The sequence below is a fragment of the Scylla paramamosain genome, chromosome 40, assembly GCF_035594125.1.
Source record: "Scylla paramamosain isolate STU-SP2022 chromosome 40, ASM3559412v1, whole genome shotgun sequence".
Classification (NCBI taxonomy): domain Eukaryota; kingdom Metazoa; phylum Arthropoda; class Malacostraca; order Decapoda; family Portunidae; genus Scylla; species Scylla paramamosain.
The window spans coordinates 12184104-12211657 of record NC_087190.1 but is presented as its reverse complement, the minus strand read 5'-3'; the positions used below and the strand labels follow the sequence as shown (position 1 = coordinate 12211657).

General features: G+C 42.2%; 2 protein-coding genes across 3 annotated transcripts in view; both read right to left on the bottom strand.

The window, feature by feature from the left end:
- Positions 1–2269: 2269 nt before the first annotated feature.
- LOC135092447 (protein downstream neighbor of son homolog) lies at positions 2270–12563 on the bottom strand. Of its 2 annotated transcripts, none has more exons than XM_063990944.1 (10): positions 12355–12563; positions 10160–10388; positions 9430–9646; positions 9016–9120; positions 8501–8760; positions 7377–7555; positions 6785–7001; positions 5527–5716; positions 4553–4753; positions 2270–3984 (listed from the first exon to the last, which is right to left on the bottom strand). In XM_063990944.1, the coding sequence occupies exons 1-10, from the start codon at positions 12560–12562 to the stop codon at positions 3835–3837; spliced, it is 1956 nt and encodes a 651-aa protein (XP_063847014.1). In that variant the 5' UTR covers position 12563; the 3' UTR covers positions 2270–3834. The 2 variants fall into 2 exon arrangements, with proteins under 2 accessions (XP_063847014.1, XP_063847015.1); XM_063990945.1 differs by having other exon boundaries at positions 9436–9646.
- A 7989-nt stretch (positions 12564–20552) lies between these two features.
- LOC135092641 (ras GTPase-activating protein-binding protein 1-like) overlaps positions 20553–27554 on the bottom strand; it is an 11879-nt gene continuing 4877 nt past the window's right edge. The window contains exons 4-12 of the mRNA XM_063991243.1: positions 27211–27333; positions 26371–26525; positions 25781–25814; positions 25366–25503; positions 24114–24407; positions 23489–23708; positions 22652–22752; positions 21815–21958; positions 20553–21051 (exon numbers count right to left, since the gene is read on the bottom strand). Of these exons, the coding sequence (XP_063847313.1) occupies positions 20734–21051; positions 21815–21958; positions 22652–22752; positions 23489–23708; positions 24114–24407; positions 25366–25503; positions 25781–25814; positions 26371–26525; positions 27211–27333 (1527 nt within the window). The 3' untranslated portion in view covers positions 20553–20733. The remainder of the gene's footprint in view (positions 21052–21814; positions 21959–22651; positions 22753–23488; positions 23709–24113; positions 24408–25365; positions 25504–25780; positions 25815–26370; positions 26526–27210; positions 27334–27554) is intronic.

Genomic DNA, 27554 nt, shown 5'->3' with positions numbered 1-27554 from the left:
TTATGATAATTGGAAAACGAGTAGGCCAGGTACCAGTACACTTAACCACTTTATTACCTAATCACTACATTATATATAGAGAGGCTGGGGTATGTGTAGGGGAGATCTACCTTCCTCCCCATCACTACAAGATCTCAGTTAGGACGATGCTATTATTACTATTATTTATTATTATTATTACTATTACTATGTGGGGATCAGACGCTCGGCTCTAGCTTTCTGGCATCCGTCCTCGCCACCTCAGCCAAGCATCAGTAATTTGCACTTCTATTCTTGCTTGGCTAGTAAGTCACATGATCAAGTTCGTTAGATGAAATTTGGTCGCGTTTATACCCAAGAAATCACCGGTTATTTATCTTTTTAGTTTCTGATTTATGAAATTTTATTTTCTAGGATGGCAGGGTAGCGACGAACAAGATAAGTTACTGGTAAGAAGGAAGGAGGAGGAGGGAGGAGGATAGAAGTTACTGGTAAGAAGGGAACAGGAGGAGGAACAGCAGCGATAAGGAGGAAGTGATGAGATGAAGGCGACGTAAGACACGCTCAGTCGGTTGCACGCTGAGTCAGTAGGCAAGTCGTGTTAGTCGCTGTGAAGACGTCCTTGGGCAGAATTGTGTTGACTAAGTTGTATTTACATAATCTTGTAGGGGAAGGGAGTTGCACTGGTGCTGTCCTGTCTCCATGTCTTTGTGCAACTTTTTCTTAAAATCGTGAAGGTTTCTTGCACATACCGCTTCCTCTTCAAGTCCGTTTCACGCTTCTATGCTTCTGCTTGGGAAACTATACATATCTTTCCTGCAAGTGGTAATCTTCATTTATTTTAGTGTCATTCCACACACAAGTCTTCTCTCCAACTCCGCTTCGCTCGCCGTCCTGTACACTATTAATCAATTCTTCCTAAACTTCATTTTTTTTTTTGTGTGTGTGTGTGCGTGTGTCTAAACGTATTCCGGGTAAATGAAATGTCAGGTAAACGTATTTCAATGTTTAGTGAATCAAGACAGGTGTAGAATCTGGACTTGCCGTGAATCCTACAAGTGTAGAATTTGGACTTGCCGTGAATCCTATCTTGTCGCTTGCTACGATTAATTACTGGATAGTTTAAGACTTTGACTGTTGTGCAGGTGTTAAGTTGTTTCATACTCTAGTTTTTCATTCATATACTCGATAGTGTTTATAAGAAAAAAATGTATATACACGAGTCAGTATTTCGCTAGTTTTTCATTCATATACTCGATAGTGTTTATAAGAAAAAAATGTATATACACGAGTCAGTATTTCGCCAGTTATTAATGTATTTCGCCAGTTATTAATTTTTAGTATTTAGTAATGCATATTTCTCTTATTGCTTTGGGTGAGCCAGTTATCCAATAATTGTATGGTATTGTTGCCAGTTATTTTATAGTATTAAGGAGTAATGCATTTGTGTATTTTGGTTTGTTTGGGTGGTAATCAATATTTGTATGGTATTGTGTAATCTGTGTGAGCCAGTTATCAATATTTGTCTTGTGTAATCTATCAAGAACCATGACCCTGTAGATACATATGTATTAACATTGCAATGTTATCCAATATTCATAAGGTTTTGTAATCTAGTAAGAATCTTTGCTTGAGTGCTGTCCATTTGAGATGAGTTAATGTCTGGTGCTGGGAAGACACAACCTAAAAGCAGACATCAGAGCAGCACCCCCTCCCTCCAACCCCTCCTGCCCCCCTTGACAGGCATAATCTTTATACATCTTTATACTAACAGGTGTACTTCTATATAATAAATTTTGTTGCAGGTGGTGGGAACAGAATACCAACATGTGTATTTCATGGCAACATGTGTATTTCATGGCAACATGTGTATTTCATGGCAACATGTGTATTTCATGGCAACATGTGTATTTCATGGCAACATGTGTATTTCATGGCAACATGTGTATTTCATGGCAACATGTGTATTTCATGGCAACATGTGTATTTCATGGCAACATGTGTATTTCATGGCAACATGTGTATTTCATGGTAACATGTGTATATCATGGTAGCCATTTCTTACAGGTGTTGGTGGAAGAACCTGGTGCTGCAAAACGAAATGCAGGTCATGCCAAAAATTTTTATAAGACATGAGGAAGGAAGGAAGGAAAGGTGTCTTGACTCATCCTGTGATAAGTTGGGCAAAAGATATATATTATGACTTGGCAAAATTTCAACTTGACCACCAAGGTGTATGCCACCACCCAAGCAATGGTGTCAGTGCTGGGCAACTAATAAACTGCAGAAGCATGTTTTGTGATATATTTATTCACAATCATGTTGCTATTTATTCACAATCATGTTGCTAGTCTTGAACAATAATGAGTCTTCTGAGGAGATAATATGAGTTGTGCAATCATCCCATTATTATATTGTTTCAAATGGTTATTTTAAAATGCTCCTACAAATTTTGGATGGCTTGGATAGCTTACTTTTTATAAAAAAAAAAAACTAAAAATGCCCCCTAAATTGCAAAAACAAATGCATGGAAACCTGCAAAAATGCCCCCCAAAAAAATTCAAACCTAAAAAACTGTACCAAGTTGAAAATACTAGAAAGACTTGGCAGATGTGGAGCTGGTCAATATTACTCAAAAAATGTATCCCCGGGAATCAGTTTTATTTGATGCGTATCTTCAGTGTCTTTTCTGTGTGTCGACAGTCAGTCTTTAGAGTATTTTTGACTTCGTACATGCAGGAATCATGTCTTAAAAGTATGACAAAACAGACCATGGTTTTTAGATTGCCATATCATAGGAGTCAAGAAGTCAGGAGTCTTAAGAGTATCTGCCATAGTATAAGAACATGGTTTTTATAGATTTTAGACTAAACTCCTGCCATAATTATAACATAGTAGTTTTAGACTCCTGCACAGTTAAGGCCAAACAGTCTTGCCTCCCCTGGTAACAATTCTGACAACTTTTGTACTGAAAAAAATTAAACTGCTTACAGTGAGTGCAGTACCACCTCTATAAATCTGACATTCATACTTAAAAATTGGAAGGAAAAGTGGAACATGTCATTCTTCAATAACAACTGTGGTGGTAAAAAAAAAAATACTGACTTAAGACAAATGCAACATTTAGATCACTGAATATATGCACTGAATATATGCAAGTTGTTGTGAAAACTGCATCTTTCCTGTGAATGTACAGCAGGGCTGGGGGAAATCTACTGAGAACTTGCCTTAAACTGTGTTACACTTTGTGGTAAACTGTGTGTACACATTGTGGATGGGAGACGAATGCAACATTGATTACTTTATATATGCAAGGTGTTGTGAAAACCCCATCTTTCCTGTGAAAGTAGAGCAGGGCTGGGGGAATGTACTGAGAACTTGCCCTTAAACTGGATTCCACATTATGGATGGGCTTTCCTCCAAATGAAATGATTTACAGACGATTTACAGAACATTAAATTTATGACCTTTTAAAAAATGCAAGTGAAACTGATTAGCACACAACCAACACTTGTGGAGTAAAAGCAACTACACAGAGGTGCCCTGCAATGACTGTCTAGGGACACACACACACACACACACTGGAGGTTGCCCACCTTATGTCTATCACACACACTGTCCTCTCACCCTCTACCAAACCTTAAAACCACAACATTAAAAACACACAACTGCACCATCAAGACAAAAACACAAACAAACAGCTGCATCAGGTAAAACCTCTCTCATCCTCTACCAAACCTTAAAACCACATTAAAAACACACAACTGCACCATCAAGACACACAAACAAACAGCTGCGTCAGATAAAACAATCGCACAAACACCGGCTAAACAAAACACTAAGGTAGAGCCGTTGTCATTTGTCACTCCAGGTAAATCTTGCGTCTTGACATGTGACCTCTCGGTAAGTTGGAGGCAGGGGAGGGTGGGAGGCAGTGGGGGCACAGAGGAGCTGTCTGGTGGAGGCGTCCAGACCACAGTCCACCAACCCTTCCTGAGCAAATGCCTGTGGGGAAAGCAGGAGGAGATAACAAACACGTGCAGTATTAACAATAACTGCAATATTAATGAAAGCCTGACAAGAACAGGTAAAGAAGGAGCAGGAGACTGCAAGACATTGCAAACATGGACAATAATAGTAAAAGAAAAAGTAGTATGAGGAAATGATCAGCATAGGCGAAGGAGAAGTATTATAAATGAAGAAATGACAAGCAGTAGTAGAGGAGGAGGAGGATGAATAGTAGCAGCATATATGTGGATGAAAATATGATGAGCACTGACAAAGGAGGAGGAGGACATAACAGGTAAACACAGACAATAGTAGCACTATAAATGACCGTTAAGACACAGCAGTAGTAATGGCAAATGTAGCAACAGTAACAAACCTACTACTACCACCACCACTAAGACCATTTTACTTTACCACTACTACTATTCTAATTAACTATTCTATTTATTCTTATTCTATTTAACTATTCTATTTATTCTTACAGAGGAGCACTAACTAAGGAAAAAAGACCCAGCGAGATTCCAGTCCCAGAGTCCCAGAAGCAATCCCACCATCACTACTATACCTGGGGAGCAGCTGTGGCCTCTTGCTGTGTGTGGAGAGCAAAAGGCAGACTGGAGGCAACCGGCGCGAGGGAGAGCGTGAAGGTGTCGACAGTCTGGGCAAGAAGAGTGGCCAGCTGGTGGACAGTGTGAGGCAGGAGGGGGCCACTCACCTCCATGCTGTGCTGTGTGACGCCCCCTTGACGCACCATGGCCCCCTTCACCTGCTGGGGCAAGAGAATGTGAATACAGTCATCCCTCGTTGGGCACCAGTTCAGTTTCCATGGATTGCTGCTGGCCATGAATTCAAATAAGAGGTGGTATGAGGCAGCCTACTAGTTTATTGTTTTTTTTTCTTTCTTTCATTACTTGATTAATGATGAAATGTTTGCAACCATGTACATGCAGTTTTTCCAGACATTCAACAAGGCTTTGGGGGCTCAGGGGTGTTCCTAAGGGGAGCACTAATTATCCACGGGTGTGTCTGTCACCTCACCCCTACAGGTAACGAGGGATGACTGTATTTCTTCAACTCTTACTAGATGATAAAGTGTTCTCTGTGTTCTACCTTTGTGTTCCCCGAGAGAAAAAGAAAAGTATTAATAGGACAGAGAAGGAAGCAGAAATATAAGTAGAGAAGGAAGAGAAGAGTTAAGAGTGCAAAGAGAAGAAAAATGTGTGAGGAGGATAGCAAAGGACAGGAGAGAGGAAAGGGTTTGGGAACAGTGAAAGGAGGAACTGAGTACAGGTAGAGAGAAGCAGGTGACAGCAAGGAGAGAAGACTTCTGAGTACATGCAGAGTGCCAAGGAAGCTGAGAAGGCAAGCAACAAGAAATAAGACAAATCACTGGAATAAGAAAAAGAATAAAATCACTGGAATAAGAAAAAGAATAAAAAAAAGTGTTACTAAAAATAGATGAACCTGCACACACACACACACCACAACAACCTGACAAACCAAAACACGCACGCACACACACACACACACACACAGGACCTTCAGAGGACGCAGCGTGGCCCCCTGAAATGCCACAGGTGCCAGCAGGGTGGGGGGCACGCCAGCCAGCTCCCCAGTGATGGCCACACAACTCTTGCTATTAATAAGGAAGTTGATGAGCGCCTGTGTCTCCATCCCCTCCACACACACCAGCGAGGACGGCCGCGAATCCACCTGTCGTTCCCGCTCCCTGTGTGTGGATGGGAGTGGATTAGAGGGTGGCACAGTGGATCAGAATATAAAAATAACAAGTGATGGCTTACAAAGAGAAGAACAAATGATATAGTGAAGCAAAAGACAGACTAGTGACTGGCTGAACTGGCAGACAGACAGACAAATACACAACAAAAATAATCAATGGCAGGCAAGGCAAAATAAACAAATGACAAATTAAAAAAAGACAACAAACATTACACAAACAAAACAACGGTAAAGAAAATAAACGAGGAATACAGCACGACCCTTAAAACCCAGCTCTGTGTAACTTGGAATTTCATATAACTTGGTAAGGCGATGAAATATTAATCTAAAAAATCAGCAGAATTCAAATAACAAAAAATAAATAAAGTGGAAACTAAACGCATCTCGACATGTTGCCAAGTTTAAACCACGTTCTGTTATCGTTTCATGTTAACAGTACAACACAGAACAGCGCAGTGGATTGAAATGATTGGATATGTAAAGCAGTATTGTAAAAACACATAACTACATGCTGGGACTACAGAACTACAGCAGCAACCTTATTCAGGGACTGGCATCTTGGTGGGCAGCAGCTTCATTTTTATTTATTTATTTATTTAATTATTTATTTTTATTTATTTTTTTTTTTTTTTGCCAGTTAAAAAATACTATAATGATGGATTTAAGTGTTGTTTTTAACCTTCTCCTGCAGCTGTGTAGTGCAGCGTTTTCAAAATTTTTGATTATGTTAATGGGGAAGGGATTTGCGTAACTCAGAAAATTGAATAACTCGGCAAGGCAGGAGCCTGTATCACGCTGAGTTACAAAGGCTTCACTGTAGGAGTAAGCAAGACAATAACAGAGATAAAGAAAGGCAGGAAGACAGACCAACAAACAGACAATAAACAAAAACAAACAGATAAACAGACAAATAAACAGGAAAACAAACAAAAAAGATAAAAAAACAAATGGACATATACAAATAAAAACAAACTAAACAAAAACAAACAAAAACTAAGATAAAAAACAAAAAGACAAACATACAAATAAACAAACAAACAAACAAACAAACACTCACACTTTAGCTCGACTAGGATTCAAATTTGGAAACTGTGACGTCTCCAAGCCAAGATCCTCCAGCCAGGACGTCGCCTCCCCCTTCTCCTCTCCCTCCTCCTCCTCCTCCTGCTCCACCTCCTCCTCAGCCGCCTCCTCTTCCTCCTCCTCCTCTTCCTCCTTCCCAGTCTTGTCTCCACTTGTCTCAGATCGGTTGAAAGGCATCTCGAACTCTATGTCTGGAATGTAATGGGATACGTTAGAGAGAGAGAGAGAGAGAGAGAGAGAGAAACTATACACAAAATTACATGATAAACACACTATTCTGTATTTCTGTTTGCTTTCAGTACACACACACACACACACACACAAGAAATGAAAAAATACTGTTTAGCTTTCTTTTCTGTTAGGTTTGGTTAAATTAGGTGGTTAGGTTAGATTAGGTTAGGTCAACAAGTAAGTCTCTTTAAGTATAACAAATCAATCAACACACACACACACACTTTACTCTTCTCCCTTACTTCCTCTTCCTATTCCAGCCTTCCTCTTTTTCTCCTCCTCCTTCTCTCCCTCCTTCACTCCTCACACACACACACATACATACAGACACACACCCTCAGCCCTCATGGCCTCCCGCAGTCCCCTGGTGGTGGGCGTGATGAGTGCGTGGGCCTGTGACACCCCCGCAACGCCAGCCGCCCTGAACAGCACAGTGAAGGCCGCACCACACACGTAGAAGTAGGGACACTGACGTACCCTTAGGAGTTGGTGCAGTGACCTCAGGCTCTCACTCCTGCCAGGGATATGAGTGTGAGAGGGGGAGAGAGGAGAGGTAGAGAGATGGTGGAGAGGAGGGAAAAGGAGAGGGAAAGAAGGGGAAGAGGAAGGAGGGAGAAGGGGAAGAGATGGTGAAGAGGGAGGAAGGAAAGGGGAGAGGGAAAAGAGATGGTTGTGAGGTGGAAAGGAGGGGAGAAAGAGAGATGGTGAAGAGGAAGGGAAAGAGAGAGAGGAGATTGTGGAGATGGAGAGGAGAGGAAGGGGAGAATAAAAGGAGATACAAGAGAACAATGGAGGAAAGGAAAGGAAAAGAAAGAAAAGGAAAAAAAAGATACCAATGTAAATTTGAATGTCAGAGAGAGAGAGAGAGAGAAAGCAAGAGATAACAAAATGAAAGAATAAGTCAGTTTGCCCTATCCCAAACATATTTCTTATAACTTCCTGTTGCTGTTGGTCAATTAATTCTCTACATAAAGATAAATCAATAAATATAAATAAATAAAACAGTCTTAATCCCTCCCGTTGCATCCCAGCCTATCCTAGCCACCCCATCACTAACCCCTCCCATCCCATCCCAACCCATCCAAGCTCATCTGAACCCATCCTAACCCAACCTATCCTACCCATCTCTTACCACTACCATCCTAACCTATCCAACCTCATCTGAACCCATCCTAACCCAACCTGGCCCACCCTATCACTTACCACTACCATCCTAACCTCATCCTATCCCACCCTAACCCATCCTAGCTTCTCTGAACCTAATCTAACCCTATCTTATCCTACCTTAACCCAACCTATCTTAATCCATCCCATCCTAACACACCCTATGACCTATGCTTATCTACACTAGCCCACCCCAGCCTACCCAGACCACATCTTTTGACACCCTAACCTAACCTAATCCACCTCAGCCAACCCGAACCCACACTAACCCAGCCTAACCCACCCTACGACATACCATTCCGCTCTTAGGACCTCCACCACCTTCGGCGACAAGGAACCCACACCACCCGCAGAGGACGAGGACGGCCCTCTGTGTGGGTGTCGGGGGAAGAGAGTGCCAAGCCAGGGGAGTGCCGGGTGCTGCCAGACAAGGCACCGCTGATAGAACTGTGCATTGGCGGAGGTGTCCAGTGTACGTTCCCCTGCCTCGCCACTGCAGCCACCCTCTGCCAGGCAGCGAACAAAGCCAGTGATTCCTGATGCCTCCTCGGATGTCTGGAAGAGAGACAGAGAGAGAGAGTGTGTGTGTGTGTGTGTGTGTGTGTGTGTGTGTGTGTGTGTGTGTGTGTGTGTGTGTGTGTGTGTGTGTGTGTGTGTGTGTGTGTGTGTGTGTGTGTAAGTGAGGGAAAAGAGAGGAGGAAAAGATTAGATGGAAGAGTAAAGGAATAAATAAGAATAAATAAAGCAAGAACTCAAATAACAACAATAACAACCAAACGAGCAGAGGCAGGTAAGTGGTCGTTTGGTTACCTTGAATGTGTGTTTCCAAGGCAGCGGTTTGTTGCTCCTAAACCGAAGCCGCGACTTGAGACACCAGTCCAGGGGGAGGTGGTCTGCCCAGTGGGTCTTTGTGGCCTGGGGGAGGATGGGGTGCTGTCAGTGATGGGGGAGTGTAATGGGGTTAGGTTAGGTAAGATTGAATTAATGGGTAGATTAGTATTCTCTCTCTCTCTCTCTCTCTCTCTCTCTCTCTCTCTCTCTCTCTTGACAGATAGATACATAGATAGATTACCTTTCATTATTACCTCTCTCTCAACTTCCTCCTCTTATAGATAGATAAGATAGATAGATAGATAAATTATTATTACCCCTCTCAGCCTCCTCCTCCTCCTCCTCCTCCTCTGACAGACAGATAGATAGATAGAGAGATGGATATATCATTACCATTACCTCCTTCTCAGCCCCCTCAGCAAACACACCCTCAGCAGCTCTCAGCACGTTGGTAAAGGAGGTGGGGGCCTTCTTGGTGGTGGTGATGGTGGTAGTGGTGGTGAGGACCTCAGCCTGGTGGGGGTGGAGGAGCTGGAAGAGAGTGGCATCAGTGGTGTCATCCTCAACACCCCCATGAGGCTCCTGACACTGCCGCTTGTTGGGGGATGACCTGTGGGGTTAGGTTGGGTTAGTTAGGTTAGGTTAGGTTGGGTTTGGTTAGCTTAGGTTAGGTTATGTTGGGTTAGGTTAGGTTAGGTTAGGTTAGGTTATGTTGGGTTAGGTTAGATTTGGTTAGGTTTTGTTAGGTTAAGCTGGGTTTTTGTTAGATTAGATTTGGTTAGGTTAAGTTAAGTTGGGTTGGGTTATGTTTGGTTTGGTCAGGTTAAGCTGGGTTGACTTAGGTTAATTTTGGTTAGGTTAGGTTAGGTTAGATCAGGTCATCAGTTCTCAAACTTTTCATGTGCGACCCTATTTGGAACACTTCAATCCTTCGTGATCCACAGTAAAGAAAAGAGAAAGAAAACGTACAGTAATACATGCTTTTAATTTGTGTCGCTCTCTCTCCCTCTCTCTCTCTCCCTCTCTCAAACCCAACTTAACAATAACAAAAAACACAACCACTACCACTACCACCACCACCAACAACAACAACAAGAACAACAAAAACAACAGCATCACATACCTAAAGGGATTCCTGCGCTTGACGGCAACAGCAGCAGCAGCAGCAGCAACATGGCCAGGGGAGGGGGAGGGAGAGGCAGGGGATGAGGAGGGGGCCAGGACCTGCAGGGGGGTGGCTGAGATGCGGGCCTGCAGTAATCTCTTTCTTGCCTTCAGCCTCTGTTTCATCACGTCCGCAGGCCTCACCCATGGCGCTGGTGACCCCACACCCCCAACAGGACTCATGGTGGCTGAGGGGGAGGGAAGGGGAGGGGAGGGGGGGGCTTGAGCTGAGGGTGTGATTAGGTTAGGTTAGGTGTGGTAATGGCTAGAATAAATTAGGATGGGTTGGGTTAGGTGATAGGTAAATAGGTTTGGGTCAGGAAGGGTTAGGTTAGGTTAGGTGTAGTGATGGTTAGGATAAGTTAAGATGGGTTGGGTTGGGTTAGGTGATGGGTAGGATAAGTTAGGATGGGTTGGGTTAAGTTAGGTGATGGGTAAATAGATTAAGAAAAGGAAGGGTTAGGATAGGTTAGGTGTAGTGATGGTTAGGATAAGTTAAGATGGGTTGGGTTGGGTTAGGTGATGGGTAGGATAAGTTAGGATGGGTTGGGTTAAGTTAGGTGATGGGTAAATAGATTAAGAAAAGGAAGGATTAGGATAGGTTAGGTGTGGTGATGGGTGGATAAGTTAAGATGGGTTGGGTTGTGATGATGGGTAGGAGTAGGTTAGGTTAGGTTTAAGTTGGGCTGGCTTTGATTTAACTTCATCTTCTCTCCTTCCTTTGAGAATTTTACGTAATTAATCACCAAAGATGCAGCAGTCCAACAGAACCACTTTACTGAAACTTGAATTAACTGAACACATACAAGACTTTCACAACCTGATAAATTTGTGATGCTTTATTTACTTATTTCTATTTAATCTTTTTTTTTTTTCCTTTACTGAAACCTGAATAAACTTAAGAGAAAACAAGAATTTCAGTGTAATAAATTTGGTTCCTTTTTTTTTTTATCAGTTACTTACTTTAACATTTACAACTCTGCATTATCAAGAAAAACACTTAACACAACCCACCAATCCTAAAACCACTCTTCCCATTTTCTATTCCTTTACTATGCGTTACCTGTCACTGCTCAGACATACAAGAATATCCCCCGTACCTTTCCAGTCCATCAGAAATTAAAGTTACCGGTAATTGTCTAGAGTCCTTACCGGGCCTTATTACTGGTCTATTCACTTCAATTCTTTTACACATACCTTCACATGCACCTAAAACATCATTTTAAAGTGGGGGACAAATGCCCCCTTCCCTCTAGTCGGTTAGGTTAGGTTAGGTTAGGTTAGGTTAGGTTAGGTTATAGGTTAGGTTAGGTTAGGTTAGGTTAGGTTAGGTTAGGTTAGGTTTTAGGTGCATGTGAAGGTATGTGTAAAAGAATTGAAGTGAATAGACCAGTAATAAGGCCCGGTAAGGACTCTAGACAATTACCCTAACCTAACCTAACCTAACCTAACCTAACCTAACCTAACCTAACCTAACCGACTAGAGGGAAGGGGGCATTTGTCCCCCACTTTAAAATGATGTTTTAGGTGCATGTGAAGGTATGTGTAAAAGAATTGAAGTGAATAGACCAGTAATAAGGCCCGGTAAGGACTCTAGACAATTACCTAATCAGTTACTTACTTTAACATTTACAACTCTGCATTATCAAGAAAAACACTTAACACAACCCACCAATCCTAAAACCACTCTTCCCATTTTCTATTCCTTTACTATGCGTTACCTGTCACTGCTCAGACATACAAGAATATCCCCCGTACCTTTCCAGTCCATCAGAAATTAAAGTTACCAATAAATTACTGTGGAAAAAATACGAATATGAAAGTAAATTAAGAGAAAAACACCAACACAGCAATCCTAAGTGATATTCATCGTCACAAAATATTTTAACACGACCCTCAATTTTCAGACCATAATTAGCATTGCCTCAATACACCTGCCAGGTAATTAGTAACAAAAGTATCACACCTGGACACACAGATACATGACCCCCACACACAGCAGTCATGAGTAAAATGAATAAATATGAACCCATTAAACCGGCAAGTCTTTCAAATTTCAAACTACTCAAATATCAATACGCCATAACTCTTAAATAAACGCGGCTATTGGCTATCTATTGCTACCAGGTGAAAGGTGTGGCACTCAGTTCCTACCCAGGTGTGTGTGGCACAGGTGTGGCTCGCAGGTGTGGCTCAGAAGACGTTTGATCAGGAAGTGTCTCTGTTGCTCCTCCTGCTCCCCATCGCTGGTTTGTTTACATCCGGGAAGCCATCGCGTGACGTCACTAGTTGGGTAATTGGCGCGCTTTTTAAAATGTGCATCCTTCATTTTCTTAGTAGCAAAATCTAAATATTGTATCATTCTTGATCTTTGGACAAATGAATAAATGAAAAAATTAATAAAATGTACATGACAACTATTTATAAATGAAAAAAAACGTATATTCAGTATTCAGAAAAAATACGCAGTTGTTTATTACACAAGTTTTAAACTTATTTATTTGATTTATTATTCATTAGCTGCTGAGAGTAGCAGTAGAAATAGTAGTAGTAGTAGTAGTAGAAGTAGTAGTAGTAGTAGTAGTAGTAGTAGTAGTAGTAGTAGTAGTAGTAGTAGTAGTAGTTGTTGTTGTTGTAGTAGCCTGCTGCTGAAGTTGCTGCTGATGCTACTACCTACAACTACTGCTACAGCAACCACTATTAACTACGTTACTACATGCATGAATTAACGCCTATCAATTGTGTACTTCTCTATTTACCCCTCCCCTACTCGTCTCACTCGTACTCCCTCCCTGCGTGCCCCGGCACCTCGTTACCCCCCCACCCTCCAGACCCCCAAGTTATTTATTTATTTTTTTTTTCATAGTAGCTTCATGTTCTTGAATCTTCCGAGTTTTCCACCATCTGGCTACGACTACAGAGTCACTCTCATACTAAATTTATCTGTGCTGTATACCTCTCACCTAACTCCTCTGACTATAAGAAATTCTTTGACTACTTAACTTCCAAAGTGGAGCACATTTTGACCCTCTTCCCTTTTGCAGAGATCTCCATTCTTGGAGACTTCAATGTTCACCACCAGCTTTGGCCTTCCTCTCCCTTCACTGACCATCCTGGTGAACTAGCCTACAACTTTGCTATCCTCCATGACCTAGAGCAATTGTATAAGCAGTATAAGCAGAAGGATTAGAGGTCAGGAAAAGGTCAAGTATGTTGGGCGTATCTCCAAGACGGTCAGGAATACGAGTAGGGTGTTGCACCAATTGCTCTAGGTCATGGAGGATAGCAAAGTTGTAGGCTAGTTCACCAGGATGGTCAGTGAAGGGAGAGGAAAGCCAAAGCTGGTGGTGAACATTGAAGTCTCCAAGAATGGAGATCTCTGCAAAAGGGAAGAGGGTCAGAATGTGCTCCACTTTGTAAGTTTAGTAGTCAAAGAATTTCTTATAGTCAGAGGAGTTAGGTGAGAGGTATACAGCACAGATAAATTTAGTATGAGAGTGACTCTGTAGTCGTAGCCAGATGGTGGAAAACTCGGAAGATTCAAGAGCGTGGGCACGAGAGCAGGTTAAGTCATTGCGCACATAAACGCAGCATCCAGCTTTGGATCGAAAATGAGGATAGAGAAAGTAGGAGGGAACAGAAAAGGGGCTACTGTCAGTTGCCTCAGACACCTGAGTTTCAGTGAGGAAAAGAAGATGAGGTTTAGAAGAGGAGTGGTGGTGTTCTACAGATTGAAAATTAGATCTTAGACCGCGAATGTTGCAGAAGTTAATGAAGAAAAAGTTGAGGGGGGTGTCAAGACACTTAGGGTCGTCGACAGAAAGGCAGTCCGACCTGGGGACATTTATGGTCCCCTCCCCGGATGGGGACTCCGAGGCTGGTGTAGGAGTCGCCATAATGATTTTAAAATTTTTGAGTGAAGGGTGTGTGTGTGTTATTAGGTGCTTGTAGTTTTGTGTGGAGGAAGAGAGTTGTCTTTAGAGGGCAGGCTGTGACTGCCCCCTTGTGTTGTGAGACACAAAGGGAAACCTTCAGTGAGGTCACAGCTGGGTTTAATGATAAGTTCACAGCACCCCCCTGAACAGTGCTGCACACGTCACTGGGAGTAATTATCGTTTCGGCAGGTGTCTACTGCCTCCTCCTTTTGGAGCCTAACCTAACCTAGCAGGGAGGACAGAGAGGCCGGAGTCAAAAGAGGCTTTATTCTCACTGGTCCTCCACCACAACAACTGGGGCTGGAGATCCTGCCTGCTGCTGCTTGTGTTGTTGCTGCTGTAGTAGTAGTAGTAGTAGTAGTAGTAGTAGCTGTTGTTGTTCTGGTTGCTGCAGGATCCCCAGTAATAGTAACACGCGTACAGTGGTAGCAAAAAGCACGATACTCTCAGACATTATTGTTATTTATTTATCATCATTCATCATCATTATTATTAACATTATAAAGGATTGACTGAAAACCTCACTACAACGGAAATTTCCAGGTGTGAAAACTCTTGTGTGAAAGTTTCCCGGAGTTTTGTTTTTGTTTTTTTATATATATATATATAACGAACAAACGACTGACTGAAGACAAAAAAATTACTCCCAGGGATTGTGTTCTGAAATGCTTCGCTCCCTCCCCACCACTGTTTGCAGACGCCAGGGATGAATGGCCGCGTTCCCAAGGGTGTTTTTCTTCCCAATTGATGCTGAAGAAAGTGTTTAACTACCCCCATTCATGAAAACACCATAGAACGCCAGAATTCTTGAAAACCCTTACAACTGTTTTCAAAGGACCAGAGATAATTAGTCAGGTTTTTAAGGATGTTTCTCATCAAAATTTGTTGTATAATGCTTATTTAACTACCCATATTCATAAATAAAAACACCATAGAACGCCAGAATTCTTGAAAACCCTTACAACTGTTTTCGAAGGATCAGAGATAACTAGTAAGGTTTTTAAGGATGTTTCTCATCAAAATTTGTTGTATAATGCTTATTGAACTACCCCCTATTCATGAAAACACCATAGAAAACCCCATTTCTTCTTAGCATGACCCATTTTCTTCCCAATTTATCCTGTAGAATGCTTGATTTACCCTCCCTATTCACGAAAATCCCTTTGAAAACCACAATAACTTTCACCAGGGCTGTTTTTCTTCCCAATTTATCTAAGGGACCTATTCAACTTTCACCATACATGAAAAACATCCTTGAATACCACAATAATTTTCACTTGGGCTGTTTTTCTTCCTACTCAGTTGTAAAGGACTGTCTAACTTCCTAATGTATGTTGCCAAGGGTTGTCAACTTTCAGTCTTTGAAAACGTCCTTGAAAACCCCAGTAACCCTCACCAAGACGGTTTTCAAATGCCACAAATGCTGAGCAAGGTTTTCAATAGTTTTCCTTAATGATGATGTAGAATCTATACTAAACATCACTGCGCTCATGATAAAAATCCTTGTAACTTCCACAAGTGCCTGTTAAACTCTTAATCGAGTCATGGAGAGAAAGAGGGAAAAAAAAAAAAAAAAAAGTAAATAAATAATTTTAGTGTTTTGGGTAGTGATGCAGAATTATTGTGAAAATTAAAACAATCACAAAGTACACTCAAAATCCAATATTACTTCGATTAGAGCCTTTTTTTTTTTTTTTACACCAAAAAACATCCTTGAAAACCCCACAATACTTTCCAGTGAATCCTTATTTCTCCAACACTGACACAACCTCATTAAACCACCACTAAATCACCTAAAAACACCCTTGAAAGCCCACAATAACTTCCACTGGGGCATCATTCTTTTGACAATGTGGTGAACTTCATGAACCACCACTAGAAGCGTATGAAAACACCCTTGAAAACCCCAAAACTTCCACCAGAACCTGTCAAAGAGTCAAGAGGAGGCAGCAAAACATTTCAGAACACATTGCCTGTTTTTTTTTATCTTTACTATTTTTTATCAAGATTACGATACATCCTCGCTGGGAGCCATTACTTCTCGCGCTAACCACCGCCAGGATCGTTTGTGATGATGCGGGGGCCGTCAGCGAACCCAGGTAATTTAAAACACAGCCCAGCATCGAGTGACCCCGAGCGGCAGCCGTCGTGTGAAGTAATGGCTCAGTTTGTCTTGAAGGATTAACGATTTGTTTTTTTATTATTGGTATGTGAGCGTAATGATCTGGTGTGTGTGTGTGTATGTGTGTGTGTTTACAGGGTGGAGTCAAGCTTATTTGAGTCTCATCTCTTACACCAAGTTCCCATGTTTTTCTTTTCAAGTTTACAAGGCTACAAAGTTTGCATATTTTTCTTAAAGTTTACGATGGCTTGAAAAAAACATGATAATTTTGTTCCTGTCGCAAATCAGTCTTTTCTATATACTTAGTGTGAAGGAAAGCAACAATCTGCTTAACTCACAAAATTATTACATTTTTTTCTATAATGTACCTCAAGAAAACCTGAAAATTCAGTCACAAACTTCTAAAACCAAACCGTCACCTCTGTCTTTATAAATTAATTGTCACCCCACAACACAACATCCAATTGTCATGCACCTTTTAAGAACTGACACACACTTCAGAAAGCATGAGGATTTGGCACAAAGACGAGACAGGAACTTAACTCGCCCCTGTAACACCTCAAATACGATACAAATAGACGCAGACGTACATATTACTGTGTGTGTGTGTGTGTGTGTGTGTGTGTGTGTGTGTGTGTGTGTGTGTGTGTGTGTGTGTGTGTGTGTGTGTGTGTGTGTGTGTGTGTGTGTGTGTGTGTGTGGGGATGAGAAGATGAAGGGGATGAGAAGAACAAGGCAGAGAAAAGGAGAAAGCCAAACAAGATGATTAATGAGAGAGAGAGAGAGAGAGAGAGAGAGAGAGAGAGAGAGAGAGAGAGAGAGAGAGAGAGAGAGAGAGAGAGAGAGAGAGAGAGAGAGAGAGAGAGAGAGAGAGAGAGAGAGAGAGAGAGAGAGAGAGAGCCAAACAAGTGGAGCACCAAATTACTTTTGTCAAAGGCCCGAATGACCACTGCCAGAACTGTGACGCGCGCACACACACACGCACACATGGAGCCAATAGTGAACGCGACCCACCTCACCTCCCCTGCCTCAGTTCATCGAGCTAAACTAATATCACATTCTGTAAATCCAACGAAGATAAGGGATCGGTTCAGGTTAGGTTAGGGAGAGTGTGAAGACGCATCCTCTTAATTAACTTGTCAAAAGAAGCACAACCAGTGATAGATAAGAGGAGTAGTAGTAATAGTAGTAATTATAATACGTAGTAGTAATAACAAATAGTAACCATAGAAAAAAATCGCAATATTATCGTTACGGCATATCATCAAGGTTTTCGTGTGTGTGTGTGTGTGTGTACGTATGTTTGTGTATGTGAAACCATGTACACATTCTGCTGTGTATGTATGTGTGCATGTATGAGTGATGCAACAAAGCGCGTCATGTATACACGTGTACGTAAAATATTGTATACGTAATATAAGAAATACATAAAGATACGTGGATTTCACAGAGGAGGTGGGTGGGTGGGTGGGTGTGGGCTGGCGGGTGTGGCGTGGTGTGGCAGAGCTGGGACCGCTGACCGATGTAATGGAATGAAGGGAAAGACTCCACTTGTTTGTAACGTCAGAGAGAAAAGCCCGAACAGAAAACGTAGAATTGAAATCTCTTACTTTCGTTTTCCTCGTAAAAAAAATAAATAAAATAAATAAATAAATAAATAAAAAAAAGTTTTCCCTGTAGGAAAAAAATAAAGTAAAAACAAAATATAAACAAGAAAAATCAAGAGAAGCACGAATAGAAAACGCAGAAATATAAATCAATCTCTTACGTTTAGCTTTCCTTGTAAATAAATAGACAATAAAACAAAATGAAACAAAAAAAATTATACATATATATATATATATATATATATATATATATATATATATATATATATATATATATATATATATATATATATATATATATATAAACAAAACTAACCGATTTAAAGATGCACAAAAAACTGAGAAAACACGTAAAAAAAGGCAAACAAAAAATAAATAAAATAAAAGCCGATCTTGATTCTTGATTCTTCGTAAAAAGAATTAAAAATAAACAAAAAATATGAACATATAAAAAAAAAATAACAATAATACACCAAAAAGCCACAAAAATTTATATATAATGGCATGTTTTCTATATTAAGTTTCTTGTTTTTCTTGTCATTGGTTAAAAGTTTAAAGGTTGCAGATACTTTGACTGACTGATAAGGTGTGTGTGTGTGTGTGTTTTTAAGATACATAGAAGTGGTGGTGGTGGTGGTGGTGGTGGTGGTGGTATTAAGGTGAAACAGAAATGTGAAGGTTAATGAAGAAGAGGAAGAAGAGACCAAGAGTTTATGAGGCAAAGGTAGAGAGATAAAAGAATAAGGAAGAGATACAGCAGGAAGATGAGATTAAAAGGGTGAGGAAGAGATAAAGAGGAGAAAGATTAGAAGAGTGAAGACAAGAGAGAGAAAATATCTTAGTAAAGGAGGAGTAAGGACAGGAAGACATAAAAGAGGAGAAAAGATGAAGATGTATATGGTTTATTGAAGAGAAAATGAGAAAAAAATGGATAGATAAATATGATAAAGGAGGAATAGGGAAAAGAAGAAATGAAAGAGGAAACACAGGAAGACTTCAACAAGTTCACTAAAGACAGAATGAGAAAAAAATGTACGAGATGAAATTACCTGGAGAGAGAGAGAGAGAGAGAGAGAGAGAGAGAGAGAGAGAGAGAGAGAGAGAGGAGAGAGAGAGAGAGAGAGAGGAGAGAGAGAGAGAGAGAGAGAGAGGGAGAGGAGAGAGAGAGAGAGAGAGAGAGAAAGGAAAACAAAACAAACAGACAGACAGACAGACAGTTCAAGCAATAAGAAAGATGGCAATGTTATTCGGTTCTGTACAAACAAGGGGAAGTCTTTACGTCATATGAGGTACGTGAGCGATATCAACTGTCGACTACTGAAGTTCATTATATATTTTTTTAAACGATTCTTGCTTCCTTGCTTTACTTCCTTCTAGTAAAAATGAAATAAAAAAAAAAATAAAAAAACAATAACAGCTAATTAGAGTACTGATAAGAGATAACAGATGGGAGATAGTAGTAGTAGTAGTAATGTTAGTAATAGGTTAGAATATAAGAGATGGTGTGCTGGGAGAGTAAGATAATGTGTAGCAGAGATCGAGGAGATAAAAATAAAAATGGAATAAAAAATGTCCATAATTTACAGTATAGAGTACACAAAAAAAATATTGTATGCATAACACACGTATAATATTAATAATAGTAATGCGTGTAATAATAATAATAATAATAATAATAATAATAATAATAATAATAATAATAATAATAATAATAATAATAATAATAATAATAATGAAACAACCATTACAAACCAAAAAAATAAATAAATAAAAATAAACAAATAAACAAGAAGGAAAAGAACAAACTTCACACAAACAGAACAAAAACAGTAATAATAATAATAATAAAATAACAACAACAATAATAAAAACTTAATAAACCAACGTACAAACTTTTTCTCATTTCACCATCATTATTATCATCATCATCATCATCATCACCATTTTTTTTAATTACTTCTTTTTTTTCACATTTGTTTCAGTATATAACACTAAGTGATTTCGTTCAAAAGTACTTATGAGGTGGGTGGGGGTGCATCGTGGTGGGGGGAGGGTAAGGGGGGAAGGGAGGGTAAGGGGGGAAGGGAGGTGTGGTAGATGTGTGGTGCATTAAGACAGGATGACACTGGTAGACTGGGGTAGATACTGGGGTTGGGGGGAGGGAGGTCATAGGGATGTTTGTGGGGGGGTGGGGGGTGATGACTAGGGGATGGTTGAGGAATGGTTGGAGAAAGGGAGGGGGGGAAAGATGGGAGGGGTAGAGGGATGAAGTTTGTGAGAAATTTTTCAGTGAGTTTCAGTTTATGAGAGAGAGAGAGAGAGAGAGAGAGAGAGAGAGAGAGAGGAGAGAGAGAGAGAGAGAGAGAGAGAGAGAGAGAGAGAGGAGAGAGAGAGAGAGAGAGAGAGAGAGAGGAGAGAGAGAGGAGAGAGAGAGAGAGAGAGAGAGAGAGAGAGAGAGAGAGAGAGAGAGAGAGAGAATTTTTGTGAATAACAGAATACAGCAAAAATAACCAGAATGAATATGGATTTAGATGAGAGAGAGAGAGAGAGAGAGAGAGAGAGAGAGAGAGAGAGAGAGGAGAGAGAGAGAGAGAGAGAGGATGAGAGAGAGAGGAGAGAGAGGAGAGAGGAGAGAGAGAGAGAGAGAGAGAGAGAGAGAGAGAGAGAGAGAGAGAGATCAGACAGGCAATTAAAATTTACAAAAGAAGCTACTTATAATTAACGGTGTGAAGTTAACTTTTTTTTTCATCATCATAATTTTTTAAACGTTTTTTTTCTTTCCTTTTTAATTAATATCTTTCATTATCATCATCATTTTTCTCTTAATTATACGGTTGCGTTATCACTTATTCCTGTTTTGTCATCATCATCATCGTCGCGACGTCACCACGGCAAGCACCACTCGACATCCCTCCTGGGGCGGTGGGGGGGAGGCCAGAAACAGGGGGGGTAAGGGGGACCTAGCGGCGGGGAAATAAACCCCCCCCTGGGCCCACCCCGGTTGTTGTCGCGATTGTAAGTTAGGCCGGCTACCCCCTCGTCCCTGCAGTCCTCCTGGAGGGCCCTGCCGGAAGCCGCCCCCCATGCCCCCTCGGCCACTGGTGGGGCGCCCCATGCCTCCCTCCACGCGAAGACGGGCCTTCTTTTCCTCCACGTTCAGGCGGTGCTCCCCGTTCAGGTGGATGGGCTGTGGGTGGAAGGTTAGTTTAGGTTAGCTTAGTTTAGGATAGGTTAGGTTATGTCAGGTGTTAGGTTATGTCAGGTGTGGTGAGATGAAGACAGGTGAGAATTGGCCTATGGTTGTGTTCACTAATTCATTCACTAACTCTCAGTGGATGGAGGTCAGGAAAGTAATGCTAGATGACATCAAGTGTGAAGTCAGGTGTGGCTTGGATTTGGCTACATTCATTCATTTATTTAATCACCGGATTTTTTTTCCAGTTAATGAACCAGAAACCTCACTGCTGCCTCTTACCCAACTCTCTCTCTCTCTCTCTCTCTCTCTCTCTCTCTCTCTCTCTCTCTCTCTCTCTCATCTCTCTCTCTCTCTCTCAAAAACATCCCCTAAAGCACAGAAAGTCAATGAACTAGACATAACTAAAAATCTCTCTCTCGCTCTCTCTCAAACACACACACACTCTCTCCTTCAGTGTGTAAATCTCTCTTTCTTCCCTCTTCTCTCATAAGTACACACACACACACACACACACACACACACACCAAATTAATGAACCAGACAAATAACTAAAAACTCAACCCTCTCCTCTTTCAGTAAACACCCCCATTCTTTTTCTTCCTTTAATTAACCTCTCCAGTGTCTCACAAGAAACACCCCCAGCACAACAAACTAACAAACAGATGCCTCAAATTAACACAATCATCAAATCTCCTCTCTTTTGTACATTCCTCATCATAAACTCTCTCTCTCTCTCTCACACACACTCACTTACCCTACTGTCGAGCACTCTAGTAACGGTACTCTCTTCCTCAAAGGTGATGAAGCCAAAGTTGGGCACCTGTCCTTTAGGTCCTGTCTTACTCTTGGCTGTGTTTATCCTGATGTCCATGATCTTGCCAAACCGTGAGAACTCAGACTGTGGGGTGAGAGTGGTGGTGGTGGTGACAAGGTGGTGATGGTGATAAGTGTGAGATTGAATGATTAATTTAACTCTTTCACTGCAATATAGAATAGTTCGCAATACAAAAGGCAATGTATAGAATCTTTAAGAACATCTACAAGGAGGAAAAGGGGATGGGAAGAGTAGATTATCCAACGTCTAGCCAATATTAAACTTAGAGGTGGCTGTAAAAGCATAATAAATGCTTTAGAGTACTTTATTAATAAGGAAAGATAGCAAATAGTAGTGACAATTAAGGCTGACTGACTGAAAGACTGCCTGGTTGATGACAAACATCTAATTGGCAGGAAGATTGTCTGCTTGACTAAATAAATATCTGACTAATTGAAAGACTACACAAACACTTGACTGAATATACATACAGCTGACAGACTGATTAAATATACAACTAAACGTCTGACTAGATAGTAAGAGGATGAAGAATGAAGACAATAACAAAATAACTAAACTCCAGAACCACACTAAACAGAGACCAACAACATTTAACACTCTAAAAACACACTTAACTAACATAACAAACCAACACCACACTTAACTAACACACTCCCCAACCCCCACAAAAAAATTAACAACATAACACCACAGCTGACAGACAGATAGAGCTGAAAACACACTCCATTGATTGCCTAACTGCATTTCTGTCAATACCTTCAGTTCCTCCTCCCCCGCAGTGTGAGGCAGGTTCCCCACAAAGATCTGCTGGCTGTCAGGCACGAGTGGTCTCCTCTTCTCCTCCCCTCCCAGGCTGTCTGTTGGCCGCAAAAAGGAACACAGGTCAGAAGAGGGCAAAATAAAGGTAAGAGGGTGTGTGTGGGTGTGTTAGGTGAAGTTGGGGTAATATCAGGCTTGTAACTCACTGTCTGTTGGCTGCAGGAAGGAACACAGATCAACTAGGGGCAAAATACAGATCAACGAGGGTGTGAACTGAAGGGTGGGGATGTTAATTAAATAGTTGAGTTAGGGGTGTGTTAAGTAGGAGTGATACCATGGTTCAAAATCTTTGTGTGTTGGTTGTAGGAAGAAACACAGCTCAGGTGGAGACAAAATGAGGGGCAAAGAGGGTGTGTTAGGTACTGTGGAAATGTGAGTGGGTGTTATATAAAACAGGTGAGGGGGCAGACTTCTAACTCAATGTCTTTTGGGTCCAGGAAAGAATACAAGTCAGATGAGGTCAAATTGAGGGTCAAAAAATGTGTAAGTTAAGGCACAGGGGTGTTAGGTACAGTGGAGGTGTGTGGGACAGTGTGATAGGTAAAACAGTTGAGGTGTTGGCTGTGTTAGGTGAAGCTGTTGAGGTGTGGGTGTGTTTGGTACAATAGTTAAGATGTGGGAGGTGTCAAGTGATATTATGCCTCAAACTCAGGAAAGATGTGTAAGGATGTAAACAAACCCAACAACACTGCCTTCATCTGCACTACTCATCACCTTCCTCACCACCACCACCACCGCCACCACCACCACCACCACCACCACATTCACACTCACCTAGTTCCGTGTTCTCCTCACTGTTGGGGCGGTATGGGCGGTCCCTGGGGGGTCCTCGGCCACCCTGCATGGTACGGGGGTTGCGCTGGGTGAAGCTGCCCCCGCCAGCCTGGGTGGGGGCCTGGCTGCCCATGCCCCCGCTGCCCGCCACTGTGGGGGTGGAGGCTGCCACCGCCGCCGCCGACGTGGGTGGAGGCCGGTTGTTGATCTCCACGCGGTTCTGGGGGAAGGGTTTGTTCGTTATTGCTCTAGTTAGGTGAGCTGAGGTAATGGTAAGAAAATTGACATTTTATTACTATGGATTATAGTTTATGATTACAGAAGCTTATAACTATTTAAACTACTACTACTACTACTACTACTACTACTAGCACCACCTGAACTTGATTGGCTAGCTACATCATCAACTGACTGACTGAATAATTCAATTGACAAATGCCTGACTATCTGACTGCATAAACAACTGAATGACTGAATGACTAGATAAACTGACTGAGGACTTAATTAACCAACTGAATGAATTGCTAAACAAACAAACTAACTGACAGAAAACTCACACCACAGACCATCCCACCACCACCACCCCAACACACACACACACACACACACACACACACACACTCACCATGGCCGGGGTCTGGTGAGGGGCTGAGGTTGGGGCAGGAGGGGCTGCAGACTGGGGCTGGGAGGCTGTGGGGACTGAGGAGGGGGCTGGGGGGAAGCCTTGACTCTTGAACAGGTTGGCATAGGTCTTAGGCTCATTAGACACAGGCTGCTGCTGAACTGGGTCTGGCTGGGGTGGGTCTGGTTCCGGGGCCTCCTTGGGTGGGGCAGCAATGTCTTCCCAAGATGGGGACTGAGTTTCGGCGCCCCAACTGTCCGTGCTAGGGGCCACCCGCGACCATCCCTCCTGCTCCTGCTGGCGGGGTGAAGGTGGGGTTACATACTGAGCTGTGTTGGGTTGGGTTAGGTTGAGTTGAGTTGTGTTGGATTAGGTAACGTAAGGTAAGGTAAGGTAAGGTTAGGTTATATTACGTTAGGTTAGGTTTGGCTAGGGTTAGGTTGGGTAAGGTTGGCTTAGTTAGGTTGGGTTTCGCTAGGTTAGGCTAGATTGTTTTGGGTTATGTTAGGCAAGGTTAGGTCAGGTTAGGCAAGGTTAAGTTAGGTTAGGCAAGGTTAAGTTAGGTTGTGTTGTGTTGCATTGGGTTGGGTCAAGTTAAGCAAGGTTAGGTAAGGTTAGGTTAAGTTAGGTAAGGTTAGGTTAAGTTAGGTTAAGTTAGGTTAGGTTAGGTCAGGTTAGGCAAGGTTAAGTTACGTTGTGTTGTGTTGTATTGGGTTGGGTCAAGTTAAGCAAGGTTAGGTAAGGTTAAGTTAGGTTAGGTTAGGCAAGGTTAGGTTAGGTTAGGTTAGGCAAGGTTAAGTTAGGTTAGGCAAGGTTAAGTTTAAGTTATGTTATGTTGTGTTGCATTGGGTTGGGTCAAGTTAAGCAAGGTTAGGTAAGGTAAGGTTAAGTTAGGTTATGAGGTCCTCTGTGTTTTCAGTCCATCTTTTATTTTTTGTCTTTTGTTCTATTACTTTATTCTCTCTCAAATTATCTATTTTTCCTTCATTCTCTTTCTTCTGTCTCCTCCTCCTCCTCTTCTTCCAAGAACACTCCTCTCTTACTTCCTCCTCCTCTACTATATAAAAGTTTCCTCCTCCTCCTCCAAAATCACTTCTCTCTTCCTTCTCCTTATCCTTTAACTGATAATTCCTATTCCTCTTCCTCTTAGAATGCTCCCCTCTCTCTCTCTCTCTCTCTCTCTCTGACAAGTGTAAGTTATCCCCATTTAATTTCTTTTCTATTAATAAACCAAGCTTCTTCTCCTTCCCCTCACCTTCTCTGGAGTGGGGGGTCTCTCGGGGGCGGCGGCCTCAGGAACGCTGGGTGCCGGGGGTGTGGGTGAGAGGGCTGGGGGCACGATGGGGGCTGTGGCGGCCGTGGGGGGGGAGGCTCCGGGGCCAGCAGCCACTACGGGGAGTCACCTGATGGTGGGAGAGGTGGGAGAGGGGTTAGTGTATGTGTGCATGTAGGAGTGAGATTATACGTAAATATACACATACACTGGGTTATATTCTGAAACGTATTAGTGTACGTGTGTGTGTACATGGACAGATTATACATACATATACATATATTGGGTTATACTTTAAAACACTTCTGTGCTGCACTTCCCCTACTTTCCAAAGGCCCTATTTAAGAACATAACAACGTAAGAAATAAGGGAAGCTGCAAGAAGCGACCAGGCTTACACGTGGCAGTCCCTGGGTTAACGTGTGGCAGTCCCTAAAATTACACAGGTTTTCAAGGGTTTTTATGGTTCTCTTTGCCAGATTAACAATATTTCTGCATCATTAACAGGAGAAACACTCTAGAGAATGCAGGTAATCATCTCTGTGGCCTTTGAAAAGTCGTGGTGAAGTGACGTGGGTTTTTAAGTGTGTTTTTACGGTTCTACTGACAGATTTTTACATAATTAACAAGAAAAGCACTCATGAGAACTTGGCTAAACAACTCTGTGGCCTCTGAAAACAGTCGTCATGAGAGAGCAAAGCATTTCAGAATAAAGTTTACATGGGTTTTAAGAGTGTTATTGTGATTACAGTGATAGATTAACAACGTTTCTACATTATTAACATGAGAAACACTCTTGAGAACATGGCTAATCATCTCCGTGGCCTTGAAAAAAGTTGCGGTGAAAGACTAGAGTGCTTCCGAATATCACCCTTCTTAATAAGTGTCACAAGATTTAAGAACATTTTCACTTACAGGGACTGGCGTAGGGACCTGTGGGGGGGCGGGGGCGGTGCCGGGGCCGGGGCGGGTGCCGGGGGGGTTGCCTCAGGCTCCGGGGGATGGGGGTGCCCCGTTGAGGGTGGTGACAGAGGGGGTGGTGGATGCAGGGGGTGAGGTGAAGCCCTGGGTGGGGAGTGGGGGCTCCAGCTCCTCCTCCCCTTCGCTGCCAGCCTCCTCCCCGCCCTCCTCATCGCTGAACACCTGAGGACACACAGGTAATTAGGGTACACCTGATTAGGTTGTCTGGAAGCTTACCTGCTGTTTATGGGAATTGCAAGGTGTGTGTGTGTGTGTGTGTGTGTGTGTGTGTGTGTGTGTGTGTGTGTGTGTGTGTGTGTGTGTGTGTGTGTGTGTGTGTGTGTGTGTGTGTGTGTGTGTGTGTGTGTGTGTGTTTAGCCAATTAGCTTTGATTAGGTATATTCTTTTTTATTTGTATTTAAAGCACTGTGTGACTGACTGAATATGACTGATTCAATGAAGTAAAAGACTGACTGACTGACTGTTTTACTAAATGACCAACTAACTTATTGACTGACTTACTAATACTGCTAAATAACTGACTGACTGACTGACTGATAAACTGACCAACAGACACACAGACAGACTGATGGACGCAAAACAAGCAGACACAGATAAGATACAATTATCTATATGCTGCTACATCTGCATCACACACACACACACTGCAAACAACACACAACCACTGCAAGACCTCAACACACACACACACACACACACACACACACACAACAAATAAAAGCTTGACACACCCCACATATTCCATCACCCCTACGAAAAAAAACACCCGCACACAGCCCACAAAGCCCCAGACACACCACCACCCAAAATCTTCTCCCTGAACACCTACACCGCCCCCCTGACCCACCTCGTCCTGGTAGCGGAAGATGTCGTTATGAACATAGTACTTCTTGGGTGTCTGTGGAGCCAGTACAAAGGTCTGCATGAAGCGTCGCATGGGGTTACCGTTGTTAGACAGCTCGCCAGTCACCTGTGGGAGGCCAAACAATGTCAGCGTGTCGTTAAGGGAGTGTTTGGGTGATTAGATGGGTGGAGATGGAGGTTGGTGGTTCTAAGCTTGTTTGGGTGATTAAATAGATGGAGGTGTTTGGTGTATTTGGTGGTGTTTTGTATGGATGGTTAAGTGGATGTAAGAATGAAAGTGGTGGTTGTAGTTGTGATTCTCTCTCTCTCTCTCTCTCTCTCTCTCTC

What these genes read in the sequence shown, in the direction of transcription:
- LOC135092447 (XM_063990944.1), bottom strand. Translation starts at nt 12,562, where the DNA reads ATGATACAATATTTAGATTTTGCTACTAAGAAAATGAAGGATGCACAT. An exon ending in CTTGGAAACACACATTCAAG is followed by an intron (nt 8,761 to 9,015) that starts GTAACCAAACGA and finishes TCTCTCTTCCAG; the next exon opens with ACATCCGAGGAGGCATCAGG. An exon ending in CCACGCTGCGTCCTCTGAAG is followed by an intron (nt 4,754 to 5,526) that starts GTCCTGTGTGTG and finishes TTGCCCCAGCAG; the next exon opens with GTGAAGGGGGCCATGGTGCG.